The 13,145-nt window shown below is 38.6% G+C and overlaps 1 protein-coding gene across 3 annotated transcripts; it reads right to left on the bottom strand.

The window, feature by feature from the left end:
• Nucleotides 1-361: 361 nt before the first annotated feature.
• On the bottom strand, nt 362-12,734 carry LOC102235452 (synuclein-like). 3 transcript variants are annotated; one of them, XM_005794636.2, is made up of 5 exons: nt 12,335-12,734; nt 7,425-7,466; nt 6,309-6,436; nt 3,543-3,584; nt 362-2,479 (listed from the first exon to the last, which is right to left on the bottom strand). In XM_005794636.2, exons 1-5 carry the CDS (start codon nt 12,453-12,455, stop codon nt 2,471-2,473), a joined length of 342 nt encoding a protein of 113 aa, XP_005794693.1. In that variant the 5' UTR covers nt 12,456-12,734; the 3' UTR covers nt 362-2,470. The 3 variants fall into 3 exon arrangements, with proteins under 3 accessions (XP_005794693.1, XP_005794694.1, XP_023197272.1); XM_005794637.2 differs by having other exon boundaries at nt 6,318-6,436; nt 12,335-12,553; XM_023341504.1 differs by lacking the exons at nt 362-2,479; nt 3,543-3,584 and adding an exon at nt 3,591-4,555 and having other exon boundaries at nt 12,335-12,553.
• Nucleotides 12,735-13,145: the final 411 nt, after the last annotated feature.

Here is a 13,145-nt window from a genome sequence, read left to right as displayed (position 1 = left end):
ACGGTGTCTTGGACACTAAGACATGGTGTCTTGGTGTCTATGACACCATGTCTTAGTGTCTAAGACATTAAGACGCCGTGTCTTAGTGTCTATGACACCATGTCTTAGACACTAAGACATGGTGTCTTGGACACTAAAGTTGACCCAAGGATGTTGCCTTTGACACTCATGGACAGTTTTAGGCATTGTGTAAGATACTGATTGCACATAAGCTCTCCACACACCTCCACTTGAAATAATGTGCCTATCCTTTTAAAGGAAACGGTTACCAAAGTTACCAGTTTGCTGCATTTACTGGTAACTTTGCTTTTATTCCTTTGCTTCTATTCCTCCATAACAAATAAAGACGTCGACACCATTGTTGGATTTCAACAAAACCTTTTTTATTTTCACATTTACGATTTATAAAATCAGCAAATTTGATGTGATGCCAACTTAAACACAGTGCGTGACTCAGGTTAGGTGTGTGTGTGTGTGTTGGTTTGTGTTTCTTTTTCTCTGAAGTGTCTCTGTGCGTTTTTATGGGTGTGCCGCTCTGTAAGGCAACATGCAGTCGTCGGTTTCAGTTGACCTCAAAGTAAAAAAAAAAATTTTTAAAAATGCACACACTCTTCTGGCTGAAGCTCCTCTACTTGAACACACGTACACACACTCTTAAAGCGATGACTGGTGGTGTGACGCTCAGCAGCAGGGGAGAGGGTATCCGACTGGCCGAGACAGCAGAGAGGGAACACATTCAGCGTAGATAACCACACAGAGCTTAGCTAAAAACAAATCGTAAGCCTTCATTCCTCCTCTTCATCAAACTGGACTCACTGGTATATCTGGTGTAGATGAACCCAGAAACTCAACTGGATGTTTCCCGTAATTGCATGCAAAATGGTTTCCCAAAGCTCAACTCGCACGCGAGGGAAAAGATGAATATTTCTCTTTTTCTTTAATTTCTTAGCATTTTCCGTAAAGTATTTTCTGTTGAAATAAGCACGTCTATGTCTAGAAGTGAGCATCTTTTTCTTCTTCTGCCAAAGGGATTTTAACACCGACCCGAAAATATCCTGACAAAAATGTTATTTGTCTGTAAAGGTGATTAAATCAACACTCATCATGCTGGTAATATAACTTTTTTAGTTGTGTTTTAGTTTTGAAATAATTATATTTTGCAGAAACATTAGAGGACAGATTTAAGCTACAACCTGATTCAGTGATAGTTTTTGTTTTTACTTAATCTTGTTGCTTTTGATGCATAGAATTTAAATTGTTTTGGAAAATGTTTATTTAAAATCCAATTGTTCATCATTGGTACAAATTTGTAAGTGTTGAATCAAAAGGCAACTGGACTTCTCGTGTTTTTTCATACCTCTCATCCAAAAGACTTCTTCAGTTCATTGGAAGCAACTTTTATTGCCTTTACGTTGCAGTCAGAACAACAACACGACTTACTGACCCGAACCTCCATTTGGTTCGATATTTGGGTTGTTTTGGTCACGTTTCAAGGTGTGAAACTGCTTCAAGAGAGAAGTGAAAGCTGTAAAATAGTTACAGCGTTTAGGCGGTAATTGTTTGACACTTGCTGGTTTTCATTTTCACATTAATGGTGAGACAGAGACTGTCCAGTTGTTGTCGGTACGAACCGTAGGGACTCTACCTCTTCACCCAAACCCAACCAAACGAACAATAACTGATTGTTGAACGCTCTTTCTTCCTACCCCGACGTTGCGGACACAAACACATCACCGCATGTACAGACATCTGAAAATGCTCATGCATGACGTCACGTTGCACTTGCTCATCACTTCTACTGCGCTGACCCTGTTTCTAAATGCTGAAGCGAACACATACGCACAAAGCCGGCGTTTTGCAACACATAACAGCCGCCCTATAGAGAGACAAAACACCACGGGGAACGTCAGCTCATGCATCCTACTGCCACAAACTGAAGCACAGTTCTTGAACGCGGGGATCCCTGCTGAAAACACATGCACACAAGCTTGAACACGGACACACGGCCTGCAGCACACGCACAACCTCTCATGCAGCTCCTTCGGTTTCACAATGACTTCTTCTTCTGCTATTAAGACAAGTTTCTCTGTTGTAATCTCCTACAGCTACTCGTTTGCCCTGTGTGTGGTCTGCTGGTATTTATGGTGTGTTCTGTATGTGCGTGTCTCATGCTGGCACCTTCTTGAGGTGTGTCTTTTTGTGTTTGGTGTGATTTTTGAAATTTCTCAGTCGGGTGGCAACGACACGGGGGAGGCGGTTTATCTACACGAACACACAGGTGAGGCCGGGGAAGCAGAGGGGGCGCTACGGGCTGCAGGGTTAGACGGTGAGGGGAAAGCCGAGGTGCGGCGTCTGGAAGAGTCTGTTCTGATTTTGGTTCCGAAAAGTCACAAAAAAATATGCTGAACATCTGGAGTCTGGTACGGCGAGGCGAGGAAGGCGAGGGGCAGCTGGAGGGTCCGGAAGGAGACTAGTACCCCTAGAAATGAGAACAATGGAAGCATCACATGACTGCTAGAAATGAATTAACTGTTTTTGATACCTAAATGCCTGTTTTAACAAAAGTCGTCCTTATCAATGGTAGACGTCAATGATGATGAGTGAAGTCGCCCCGATCAAATCAGAGAGAATTGATGTCAAACGTTTGTGTAGCAAAAGTTTTAGTTTGTGCTGCTATCATTTTAAAAAATATTCAGAAATGTTTCCAGAGGTCAAGAAAGGTCAACCGGCCTCTCCCCTCTCTCCCTCTCCCTACATTGTACAAATCAAAATTGGGGACAATCAACTCCACTACGATTGTGCAGAAAATGTTGTTTGTGCTGCTTTGAAAGTTTAAAGGTCAACAGGTCAACCAGCCCCACCACTTTCACTAAATCAAAATGACCTTCAAACTTTAATATATATCTTCAAAGTCAAATGAGCACAAACATAGTTGAGTTGATCGACACCAATTTTGTCTGATTTGAAGAAGGTGGGGCGGCTGGTTGACCTTTCATGACCTCTGGAAACATTTCTTAATATCTTTAAAATGATAGCGGCACAAACAAAACTTTTTGCTGCACAAAGGTTTGACATCAATTTTTGTCTGATTTGAAGGTGTTTCTAGTCCAAAAATCTTATTGCACTTAAAAAAACCCAAAACTAACTTACAAGTAACTTTTTCTATCGAGTTATAGAAACTCGTTTTAAGTAAATAATTCCTTAATATCGATTGAAAAGCACTAATTCCAGATAAATTTACTCATAACAAGACAATTTCCCCATAATATGCCAATAAATCTGCCGCTTGTTCATTAATATCAAGGAAATATTCACTTAATACAAGTTTCTGCAATTGCTGAAAAGTAACTTACAAGTAAGTTTTCTTAATTTCTGTGTAGTAAAACATTTCCACTAGAAACTAACTAGACTTAAAATACTTTGTAAGATTGTGTTTTGTAAGGACAATTACCAACCAAATAATTTAGTATGTCATATGTAAATGAATGAACTCTGACTTCCTGTTGAAGTGTTGCTCGTCATTTGATGGTTTGTTTTCTTACCTCTCCTCCTTCCCCTCCTTGCTCCATTCCTCCATACTCTCCCTGCAGAGGAGAAAACAGCATAAATGGTCAAAAAACATTTTTAAAAAAACATTTGGAGTTGATTATTACTGTCTGTCACAACGAAAGAGTGAGACGGTGACAGTGCAACGATCTCAGCATCAACAAATGTTTAACTTTGGATTTCACTAAGATGTCGTTTTACAAACTGGTTTGAATGGAAAAACATGCTGGGAAGAAGAAATCAACATGCTTAGTGATTTTTAGGCTGTTAGTTTGTTATAGTTTGTTAAGTTTGCAAACCGAAAGTTGAAAGGGGGATAAAAATATCAAGAAATACTTTGTGTGTCAGTAACTACCTGATCTGGTAAGCTGGAGGAGAAATAATGATTAGAAATGAAAAGATTTTGTATAATTTAGTAAAACGTTGCCTTACACCAAAGTGAGCAGCAGAAAAGACGGTAAAAGAAGCAGAATATAATACATTGTGAAAGTATTTGTGCATTTTCCCCCTACATAAAGAAGAATCTGAAAAGTGTGGCGTACATTTGTCTACAGCCAAAAGGTCGGTAATTTTTTAGGACCGTACTCAGAGTTCATGGGGTTCGAATACTTTTATAAGGCACTTTAAAAAAAAAAACAAAAAACTTTTCCCTCTTTTTGTTGTAATTTGCTTCCAGATAATCTGAATATTTTGTAATCCTTACAAATTAAGAGCATAAATATGCTTTCAAATCTTCAAAAGGTTTTGAAGATTTGAAAGATTTTTTTTTTACATTATTTGTTGTTTTAAACTCAAAATGCTGTAATGTGACCAGCAGCTTTCATACCGTCCCTCCTGATGCTCACCTGCAGCAAGCAGCAATAAACCTTAGACTTAAATTAACAGATTAGACCAGCGGCTATCAGTTAGCATGCGGGGCGTCGCCTCCTCATCACCCAAACCAAACCCAAACCAGGTAGAGCTAAAAACCCCCATGTTGCTGTTCAGTAGGTACCTCAGTGGGCTCCTCCTATCAGAGAAACACAGACGAGACACAAACGGCATAAAAAAAAGAAAAACAAATAAAACAAACAATGAGAACAACAACAACAAATTCTGGTCATTTCGCCCTTTCACCACTTTGAATGTTGGTGTTTTTGTTCCCAGTATCCATTGATTATTTTCTATAATGCTGTAAACTGGTAGATACTAGAAGGTTTTCAAAAGATCCTAAAATGTTTGGTAAAACACAAACTGTTGCAGTTTTTGTGTTTCCTCCTGACACACAAAAACTGCTCAAATTTCTTGTTGAAAATATTAGGCTAAGTGTATCTGCAGCAATATGATTTTAAATGATTCTGGTTTTAGTTCTTATTTTTGGAGCTTATTAAGCTCTAATCATGCTATTAATCCAATCCAATTAATCCATATTTCAACTTGTGTTTTCAAAGTGGAATGATTATGTTGTTGTCTTGGCCAATAAGACATTTTAGATCTTATTGAGATTATTCCAGGTAAAATAAAGAATAAATAAAATCCTCTACTTATTGTATATTTGGATTATTAAAATTCACAATTCATTTCAATAGTTCAGAACCAAATACTAAGTGGTTTTGTACATGAGTACGAAACGTTTTTATTTGTGTGTACATTATGAATGTAGGTGGGAAGAAATGGTAAATTGGCGAAGGGGAGAATTGACCTGAAGTACAACAACAACACAAGACAGGAGACACTGGCACCACAAAAAATAGAAATAAAATAAAATAAATTCTTGCATTCAAGATCAAAAGTCACAAGAGTTAAATGTGAGAACATTTAACGTCTGACAGAAAAGTTAACAGAAAAATCAGAGAAAGGGTGAACAGGTGTCAGGAGTTCGCAAGTTAAATAAATAACAGCACAGATTTGCATCCAAAAATACAAATGCAAAGTGTATTTGTGCAATATTACACACAAACGATAAATATAGAGGAATGGAGACAGAGTAAACAAAACTCACTAGACTCTGGTCCTCCTCTAATCACAATAAATTAGATTATTCCTGAAAAGCGTTTTTCATTTCACTAATTACATTTCAAAAGTTTGTATCCCTGATGGAAAACTTTTTCCTTCCATTTAACTTTCCTTTGATATGCTTGGATCCAGATCTCTGTGAACAACCAATTTCCTGAGCAAAGACCTTTTGTGCCTCCAGTGATTCTCTGATGAACGACTGTAACGTCAGTAACATTCTGCATAATTGTGCAGACCACAACTTAACATTGTGCATTACAAAAAACGTTTTAAATTGGTCTTATGTAATATTAATTCTGCCGACAAACGTCATTTTTGGGGCATAATCATCTAAATTATCCAGAATAAACACTTGAAATATATTACACTTATTGTAAAAGTAACATCCGGGTTTCACCTCGTGAAGTGAAAAAATCCGCGAAATCTTTATGTTTAAGATGGATTCAGATTTACAGTCGGAAAAAACAAACTGCTATAAAACCTGGAGGAACTTAGATCAGAATAAGTTTTTAAATATATATATATATATTTCAAGAATACGTTTAGAGATCAATTTAAATAAACAAGCACATAATACATAGCAGAGTTACACATAAACGCTGCGCTTTCAGTGCTGCAGCGTTACAATGATGTGAATAGCTCCCTCTGGTGGCCAAAAAACCAAACAGCAGTTAATAGTTTGATCGACTCGTTACATAAAGAGAAGTTGTCGTTGCTCAGCAACTCCATGATGGATGACTTGTAAAAACGTCACCATGGTAACCGACCTGACTGACCATCCCGGTTGACGCAGCGACGTTCTCCACGCCCTCGATGGTTCCCTGTGACGCCTCGTTGGCTCCGGCGACCGCCGCGTCTCCCACGATGTTGGCCTGGTCCACGGTCTTGTTGGCCACTGACACGGACAGAAACGACAGAGGTAATTGGGATTTTCTTGCTGGGTTGCGGTTTTGTTGGGTTCTCGTCAGTAGGACACCAGTCACAGCCGCAGTACAGGGATTATTGTTAATCTTTACAATCCAAAGAGCAATTTTTGAGTGTTTAAAAGCCCGCCGTCTTTGCAAAAAAAAAAAAAGATAAACAAATAATCAAAATGGCTCAATTCTCCTGGAGAGCGGATCAGATGTTCAGTGAACCCGAAGCTTTTCATGGATGTAATTTGAATGCTATCTAATAAGAGCTGCAAGATTTCTGTTGCATACTTTAATCTATTTATATCAATATTTGAAATGAAATGGTATACAAACAAATCTGTCATATGAAAAAAACAATGAGTTGCATTCTTTATTCCATATTTAAAACAAGTCAGACTGATTTAGATGATTGAATCAGTTAAATCTTTTAGATCATTTTAATAATTTAAAATTTAATAGGTGAAAAAGCTGGTAATCCTGATTTACTGAGTGAGACGTCTTCATCTGGATTATAGTCTGGTTTTCTGTGAAACATTGAAGCTTTTTTTTTAAATCTTATAAAACATTTCTGTGTGTAATACGACAGAAAACACTCAGAACATCTCAAGAAAGGAAACTTCAGTCTTAATTTAAGAGTTAGTGTCTCTGACCCACTGATCGTTTCCAATAATCAGCTGACTAGATTAAATGCTGTTTGTTGTGTTTTAAAACAGGACTTATGTTTTTAACATATTAAAAATATATGCGACAAACGGTGTGATAGGGATCCAGTTTCAAAGCTTTTGTTTTCTGCTGCACTTATATCCATTTCTTCTGTGAAACAAACGGCAGAATATATATTTTTCTTTCATTGTCAATGTTTGTTGCATTTAATTAGATAATTTTGTGGTTTCTAAACTGTAAATCAGTCTGGTTAATAAAAGCCTGATCAGTGCATTTTTATTTGTTATCAAATGAAGCTTTGCTTACCTGTGTTTACTGAGGACACAACTCCTTCCTTTGTCTTGCTTCCTGCAGACCCAACAAAACAAAAATTACATTCTTTCACAATTGACATATTTCACAGTTTTCTGTTTATCTATGAAATAATTTTGTTTTCCAATTTCTATTTCGTAACAAGCAGTTTTCATCTTGGTTTTATTTGAAAATAGTGAAGAAGTTAAATGAAAACAAGACGCTTCGCAAAACTATTTCAAGCTTTTCCCATTTTGCCACATTAGAGCTGTTAATGGAGTATTTTAATGATTATGTGATGAATTAATTTTCAATATTGTTTACCAAAATAATCTGAAAAGTGTGGTGTGCTTATGATGTATTCAGCCACTGTAAAGAATATTTTGCATAACCACCTCTTTCTACTGGTTCAGCTTTGCATATTTTTCTTGCATTAAATTGAATTTAGGTGGATTTGAACTTAACTTTTAAAACGTTTTTCTTTCAGGATTGTCCTGTATTTAGCTTCATCGATCTTCACATCCACTCTGACTCTCTTTCCTGCCCCTAGTGAAGAAACTCATCTCCACAGCATGATTCTGCTACCACCGTGCATCATGTAGATGATTTACTCAGAGTGGTGCGCTTTAATTTTCCAACACACATAATATTTAGCTATTAGATCAGAAAGTTCATATTTTGTGTCATCTGACCAGAGCGCCTTCTTCCATGTCTGCTTTGTCTTAACAATTTAATAACAATTTATTGCGCTAAACAATAATATTAAAATTTTCAAGTAATATTATAATGAAGACATAATAATGGAAGTGCACCCTATCGAAGATCAATAAACTTGAATTTCTAATGATCATTTAAAACTGGAAGTGGCAGACATTTTAAATCTCCAAAATAAATAAGCAAAACACCCAAAACATTAAACAAAAAGGACACAAGTCTCTGTGAACAAAATAATAATAATAAAAATGTGTTGGTTGAGACCAAAGCACCAAACTGAAGACTTTTGTCATCCAGACTTTGATAGAAAGAGATACGAGAAAAACAATCATGCCTTATGAAATTATGGAGCTTGTTTTTCTTTATAATGCAATTAATTGATCTGATCGCTGTAGATTTATTTGTTTTCACTAAATGGTTTGTTACAAACTACAAGTAGGATTTTTTTATACTCTCCTTTCAGCAGTGGCTCTCTCCCTGCAAATCTTTAATAAATGTCAGATTGTTGGAGATTAGACTGAGATATGTGGAAGCATTTTGTTTACACTGGATTTTATTCAGAGGCACAAGAGTAAAGGGCTCTGGATGCAAAAACACTTTTGAGTTTTATCTTTAAAACATTTAAAAACCGTTTTAAATTTTCTGTTGGATTCATTACAAAAACACAAAATTTTTACTATTTTTGGTCGAGTTTCCTGTGTAAATATCTTAGTACACTTAAAATAAAAAACAAAAATAACTTTTCAGCAAAAACACAGCTCTGGAAAAAATGAAGATACCACTGCACTTCCACCAAATATTGATTTCGGAACTCTTCCTGAGTTAAAACATTAGTATTATTGTTTCTAAATTGATATAAACTTGTTTTCTTTGCATTATTTAAGGTCTGAAAGCTCTGCACCTCATTCATTATTTTGACCATTTCTCATTTTCGGCAAATAAATACAAATCTTTGCTTGGATTTTTGGAGACATGTTGTCAGTAGTTCATAGAATAAAAGAACAATGTTCACTTCACTCAAACATTTACCTATAAAAAAATAAATCTGAGAAACTGGTCATTTAAAGTGGTCTCTTTCTTGTTTCCAGAGCTGCATATGAGCTTGTTTTAAGACAATAATTTCTTAATATTGATGAAAAAGTTCTAGTTCCACAGGCAGATAATTTCACTAATAATGTGGGGAAAAATGTGGATCTAATACGTTTTCATCAATATTAATGGATTATTTACTTAAAACAAGATCCTACAGTTTTGTTTTATATCAAGACAAAACTAGACTAAACACTAAAACTAGACAAAACTAGATACTTGGTAGATTTGGTGCTTTTACAATAAAATACAGTGAGGTTTGGCTGTAATCTGACCAATTGTGTTTGCTCAATATTCTGAATATTTTCTTCTCCTCGCCTCCTTTTGTCCTGCAATTTGCTGTTAGTCATGAGTTATTCTTTTATATTTTGGATCTTTGAAAAGCTCGGTTCTCCTAATAAATCCCCAAACAATTAAAACCTGCCCCGCCCTCCTCTCCCCAGCGCTGTGCTCTCTGCAGCATGATCCTGGACGGATTAAACTCCAGTTATATAATCTGCAGAAATGACGGATGGATGGAAAATATCTACGCTGAAATAAGAGAGAGGAAGAGAAAACTCTGCAGAACGTGGTCAGTAGCATCAACCCGAGCCTCCTCTCTCTGTGGATGGTCGGAACAGATGCAGAAACTGCGATTTGCTGCCTCATGCATCCACACCACGTCCTCCCTCCCCTGCCTGATGCTCGCCCTGCACGCTCTCCGAGGTACGCCATCCACGTGCCTGAGTATGGAGCAGTACTGCAGGACACACCACACACACACACACACACACACACACACGCTGCAGTGAAACAGACATTTTTCGCTTAGTTTAACCGAAGGAGCCCCCACGAGTGGCGCCGTCTGCACAACAAGCTGCATAAATGTTCAGAGCTTTTAAATTATAAACGGCTGACCGTCAGGAGAAGGTGACGCGCAGGACACGACTGATCAGAGCAAGAAATAATCCCGACCATAAATGATAATCCCAATCTAAGTCTTGCCTGAATAAATGAAGATTGCTTGGATTAGAGGGAATATTTTTATGAAATTTTAATATCAAACATGCGAATATGGAGCTCTAATCGTTTTTTTGTTTTTTTTTGTCCAGCAGAGGATTTGCTCTGTAGTGATCCTGATTTGATGAAAGCTGCGACCGATCCACTAAAACGTGATTATTAGAAAAATAAAATTTGAATAATGCAGCTTGTGAGAGAACACCAGCGTATAAAAATCCCTAATTTATAAAGAAGTGCAATAAAGACAGATTGAGACTTTAATATTTTCTGGAGATTATTTTTTAACTTTTCAGGCTTATTTCTATTCAGAATAAGAAAAAAAAATCAAATAAAATAAACAAAGTCATCTTAACATTTGGATGTTTTCCTATAACAGAAACTTGTCCTGCTGCCCTGCATGCAGACCTTGTTAACCAATGGCTGCTCTTGCGGTTTTCTTCTTTAAAAATGTTAAAATGCAGTTTTATGTTTTCACAAATCAATTGAATAGATTAAATCTCAGTGTCATGTTCGGTGGAGAATAATCTATTGCAATGATTTATTTATAATGCACTTTACATGTAAGTCTTAACGTAAAATGATAAGAATAGCACTAACATATGTAAAAACAATAAAATCTCATTTAAAATATCAAAAATATTTGATATCTAGCTCAGGTTTGAACTCCCTATAATATTATTTAAAGATTTTGAGCTGCAGATGATCAAATGCTGCGACTTTATCAAGCAAAGCTGTAGATTCATATTTCTTTTACCGACTGTAACTGTTTCCCCAATTGAAAACAAATTGTCGAAAATTGAGAAAATAAAACATGTTTTTCACACATGAAGTCCTGACATCTTTGAAAAATGCTGTGAATAGTGAATGTTTACTGGGATCAAAAGTGTGAAATTCGCAGGCCAGATTTAAGAATCGACTCATCATCGGGGGAAGAAATTTTAATACTCCGCCTTTTCCTCCACTGATCAAATCATTATTAGCTAAATTACTCAGAAAGTTGGTCATGTTGTCAGCTTCAGTAACTTGACACAGAAGTATAGAGCTTGCTATAAAAATGAAAACAAAAGGCCGAAATGCTAAAGTGTGATGGGATGCTACAGAACTTACACTGCAAAACAAATCACAGCAGATGCTCTCAGCTGCCCTCGAGGCGGTGCTGCTCTGGGTAAAGAGCCACATAACCCAGATGAACAACCTCCACTGCTTATGCTACTGTCTATTTTTAGACTGATGCATGTGCACTCGACTGCAGGCGGATACTGTCGTCTTCATCAGAGCCATCGATCCTTCTCACTTCAGTGACCTCATCTTTCCTCCCTCTCTTTTCCCCCCTGCTCAGGTCCACCTTTATTTCCCCCCCCTAGTATCTGCAGCATCCTGTTCTTGTCTTTTAAAAGATGATTTTTCAGAAGAATAACAAACAACGTAGAGTTAGAGCTGCTCTTCTTTGTTTTCACCTCCTGACATTGACTCCTGCTTTCGGACGCCACCATTAAGACTTTGCAGCAGCAGCCTGACGTCAGAGACGATGCGGAAGGGACGGACTGCGGCCAACAACTGGGACCCATTCACCCACCTCCTGCTTTATCACCCCTCTTCCTTATCTGCCCCCCTCCTCCTCTCAGGCGGTAACCTTGAGATGTGACGCAGTCTCTGCTGGAGCTAAAATTAAAATCGCAGCAAACAGCAGCAAGAGGGGTTTAAAAATGTTTAAAAACGGTTTCATAAAGCGACATTCAGGATTTTGTCATCCCACTGTTTCGCTCGATTGATCTTGAATTTGTGCTTCGAAAGCCTGCAGCACCGTCCCGGGACTCTGCAGTGTCCCCCCTTTTCTTTCCCTCAAATTAATTTTTTTTAAATTTCTGCCCATTAGACGCCAGATTTCCACCTCTTCCCATCCAGATGCAACTTCTTTACCCCGTCTGATTCTGTCATCATCACTTATCCCAGCCCCACACCCTGAGTCCTGCAGCAGTCCTGCAGCGGCATCCTGAGAGCGCTCACTTCTCCCTCCTCCTCCTTCTGTCTCTCGCTTGTTTTCACCCAGATAGAAAACCAAAATAAATTATTACACATCATCCAGTGCATCTTCCTCTCCTCTTCCTTTTCAGGCTACATACCTACATACATCACCCCTTCTTTAGTCTTGGCTGCTGCCTCCTCCATCCCTGCTTTGGTCTTCTCTGCAGCGGCCGCCATCCCCTCCTTGGCCATGGAGAAGCCTTTCATCAGTACATCCATTGTGGGCGACGGATCGGCTGGGCTCCCCTGCTCTGAACAGGCCTGGCTGGTGCTGACAGTGAGCGTGCAGCAGAGATGATGATGATGGTGGTGGTGGTGGTGGTGATGATGATGATGTGGGATGTCTGAGAGTGCGCGTGCCTGTTTTAGCTCCTCCTCTGGTTGGCAGAGCGCTGATCGCGGTGCACAGCAGGACCACAGCGCGCAGACTGAAGGAGAGACGGGAGGAGAGAGCAGATACTGACGAGATGGAGAGAAGAGGAAGAGGATGAGGAGGAAGAGAGACGGCTGGATGCTGCAGCATTTCCCTCCCGCCCCCCATGCAGCATCCCCGCCCCTAACCGCCTCTCTGGTTGCACATCCAGACCGACTCTGGTCTGGATGCAAACCCATGTTATATAACCGGCCAACCAGCTGACATTTTGTCATGTAATCCTGACGTGTGATGTCATTTCCTCCTCTTCCACATCAGCTTTCCAGCTTCACTGCAACAAGTTACTTCTAATTAATGCGAAGATGACGAGCCCCCCACGGCCATTTTGTTGTTGTGAAGAGATCAAAAAGTGCTTCGTCATCCCCACCTGAGTGAGTCACAGCCACCTTCCTCTTCCTCCTCCTTCCTCTGCTGACTCTGCAGCATTGCAGACACTGATGCAGCGACGGATCAGGTTCTGTGTCATCAGATTTAGT

This window comes from Xiphophorus maculatus, chromosome 10, assembly GCF_002775205.1.
Source record: "Xiphophorus maculatus strain JP 163 A chromosome 10, X_maculatus-5.0-male, whole genome shotgun sequence".
In the NCBI taxonomy this organism is placed as follows: domain Eukaryota; kingdom Metazoa; phylum Chordata; class Actinopteri; order Cyprinodontiformes; family Poeciliidae; genus Xiphophorus; species Xiphophorus maculatus.
Note: the sequence above shows the minus strand (reverse complement) of the source record. Positions and strands in the feature narration are given on the sequence as shown.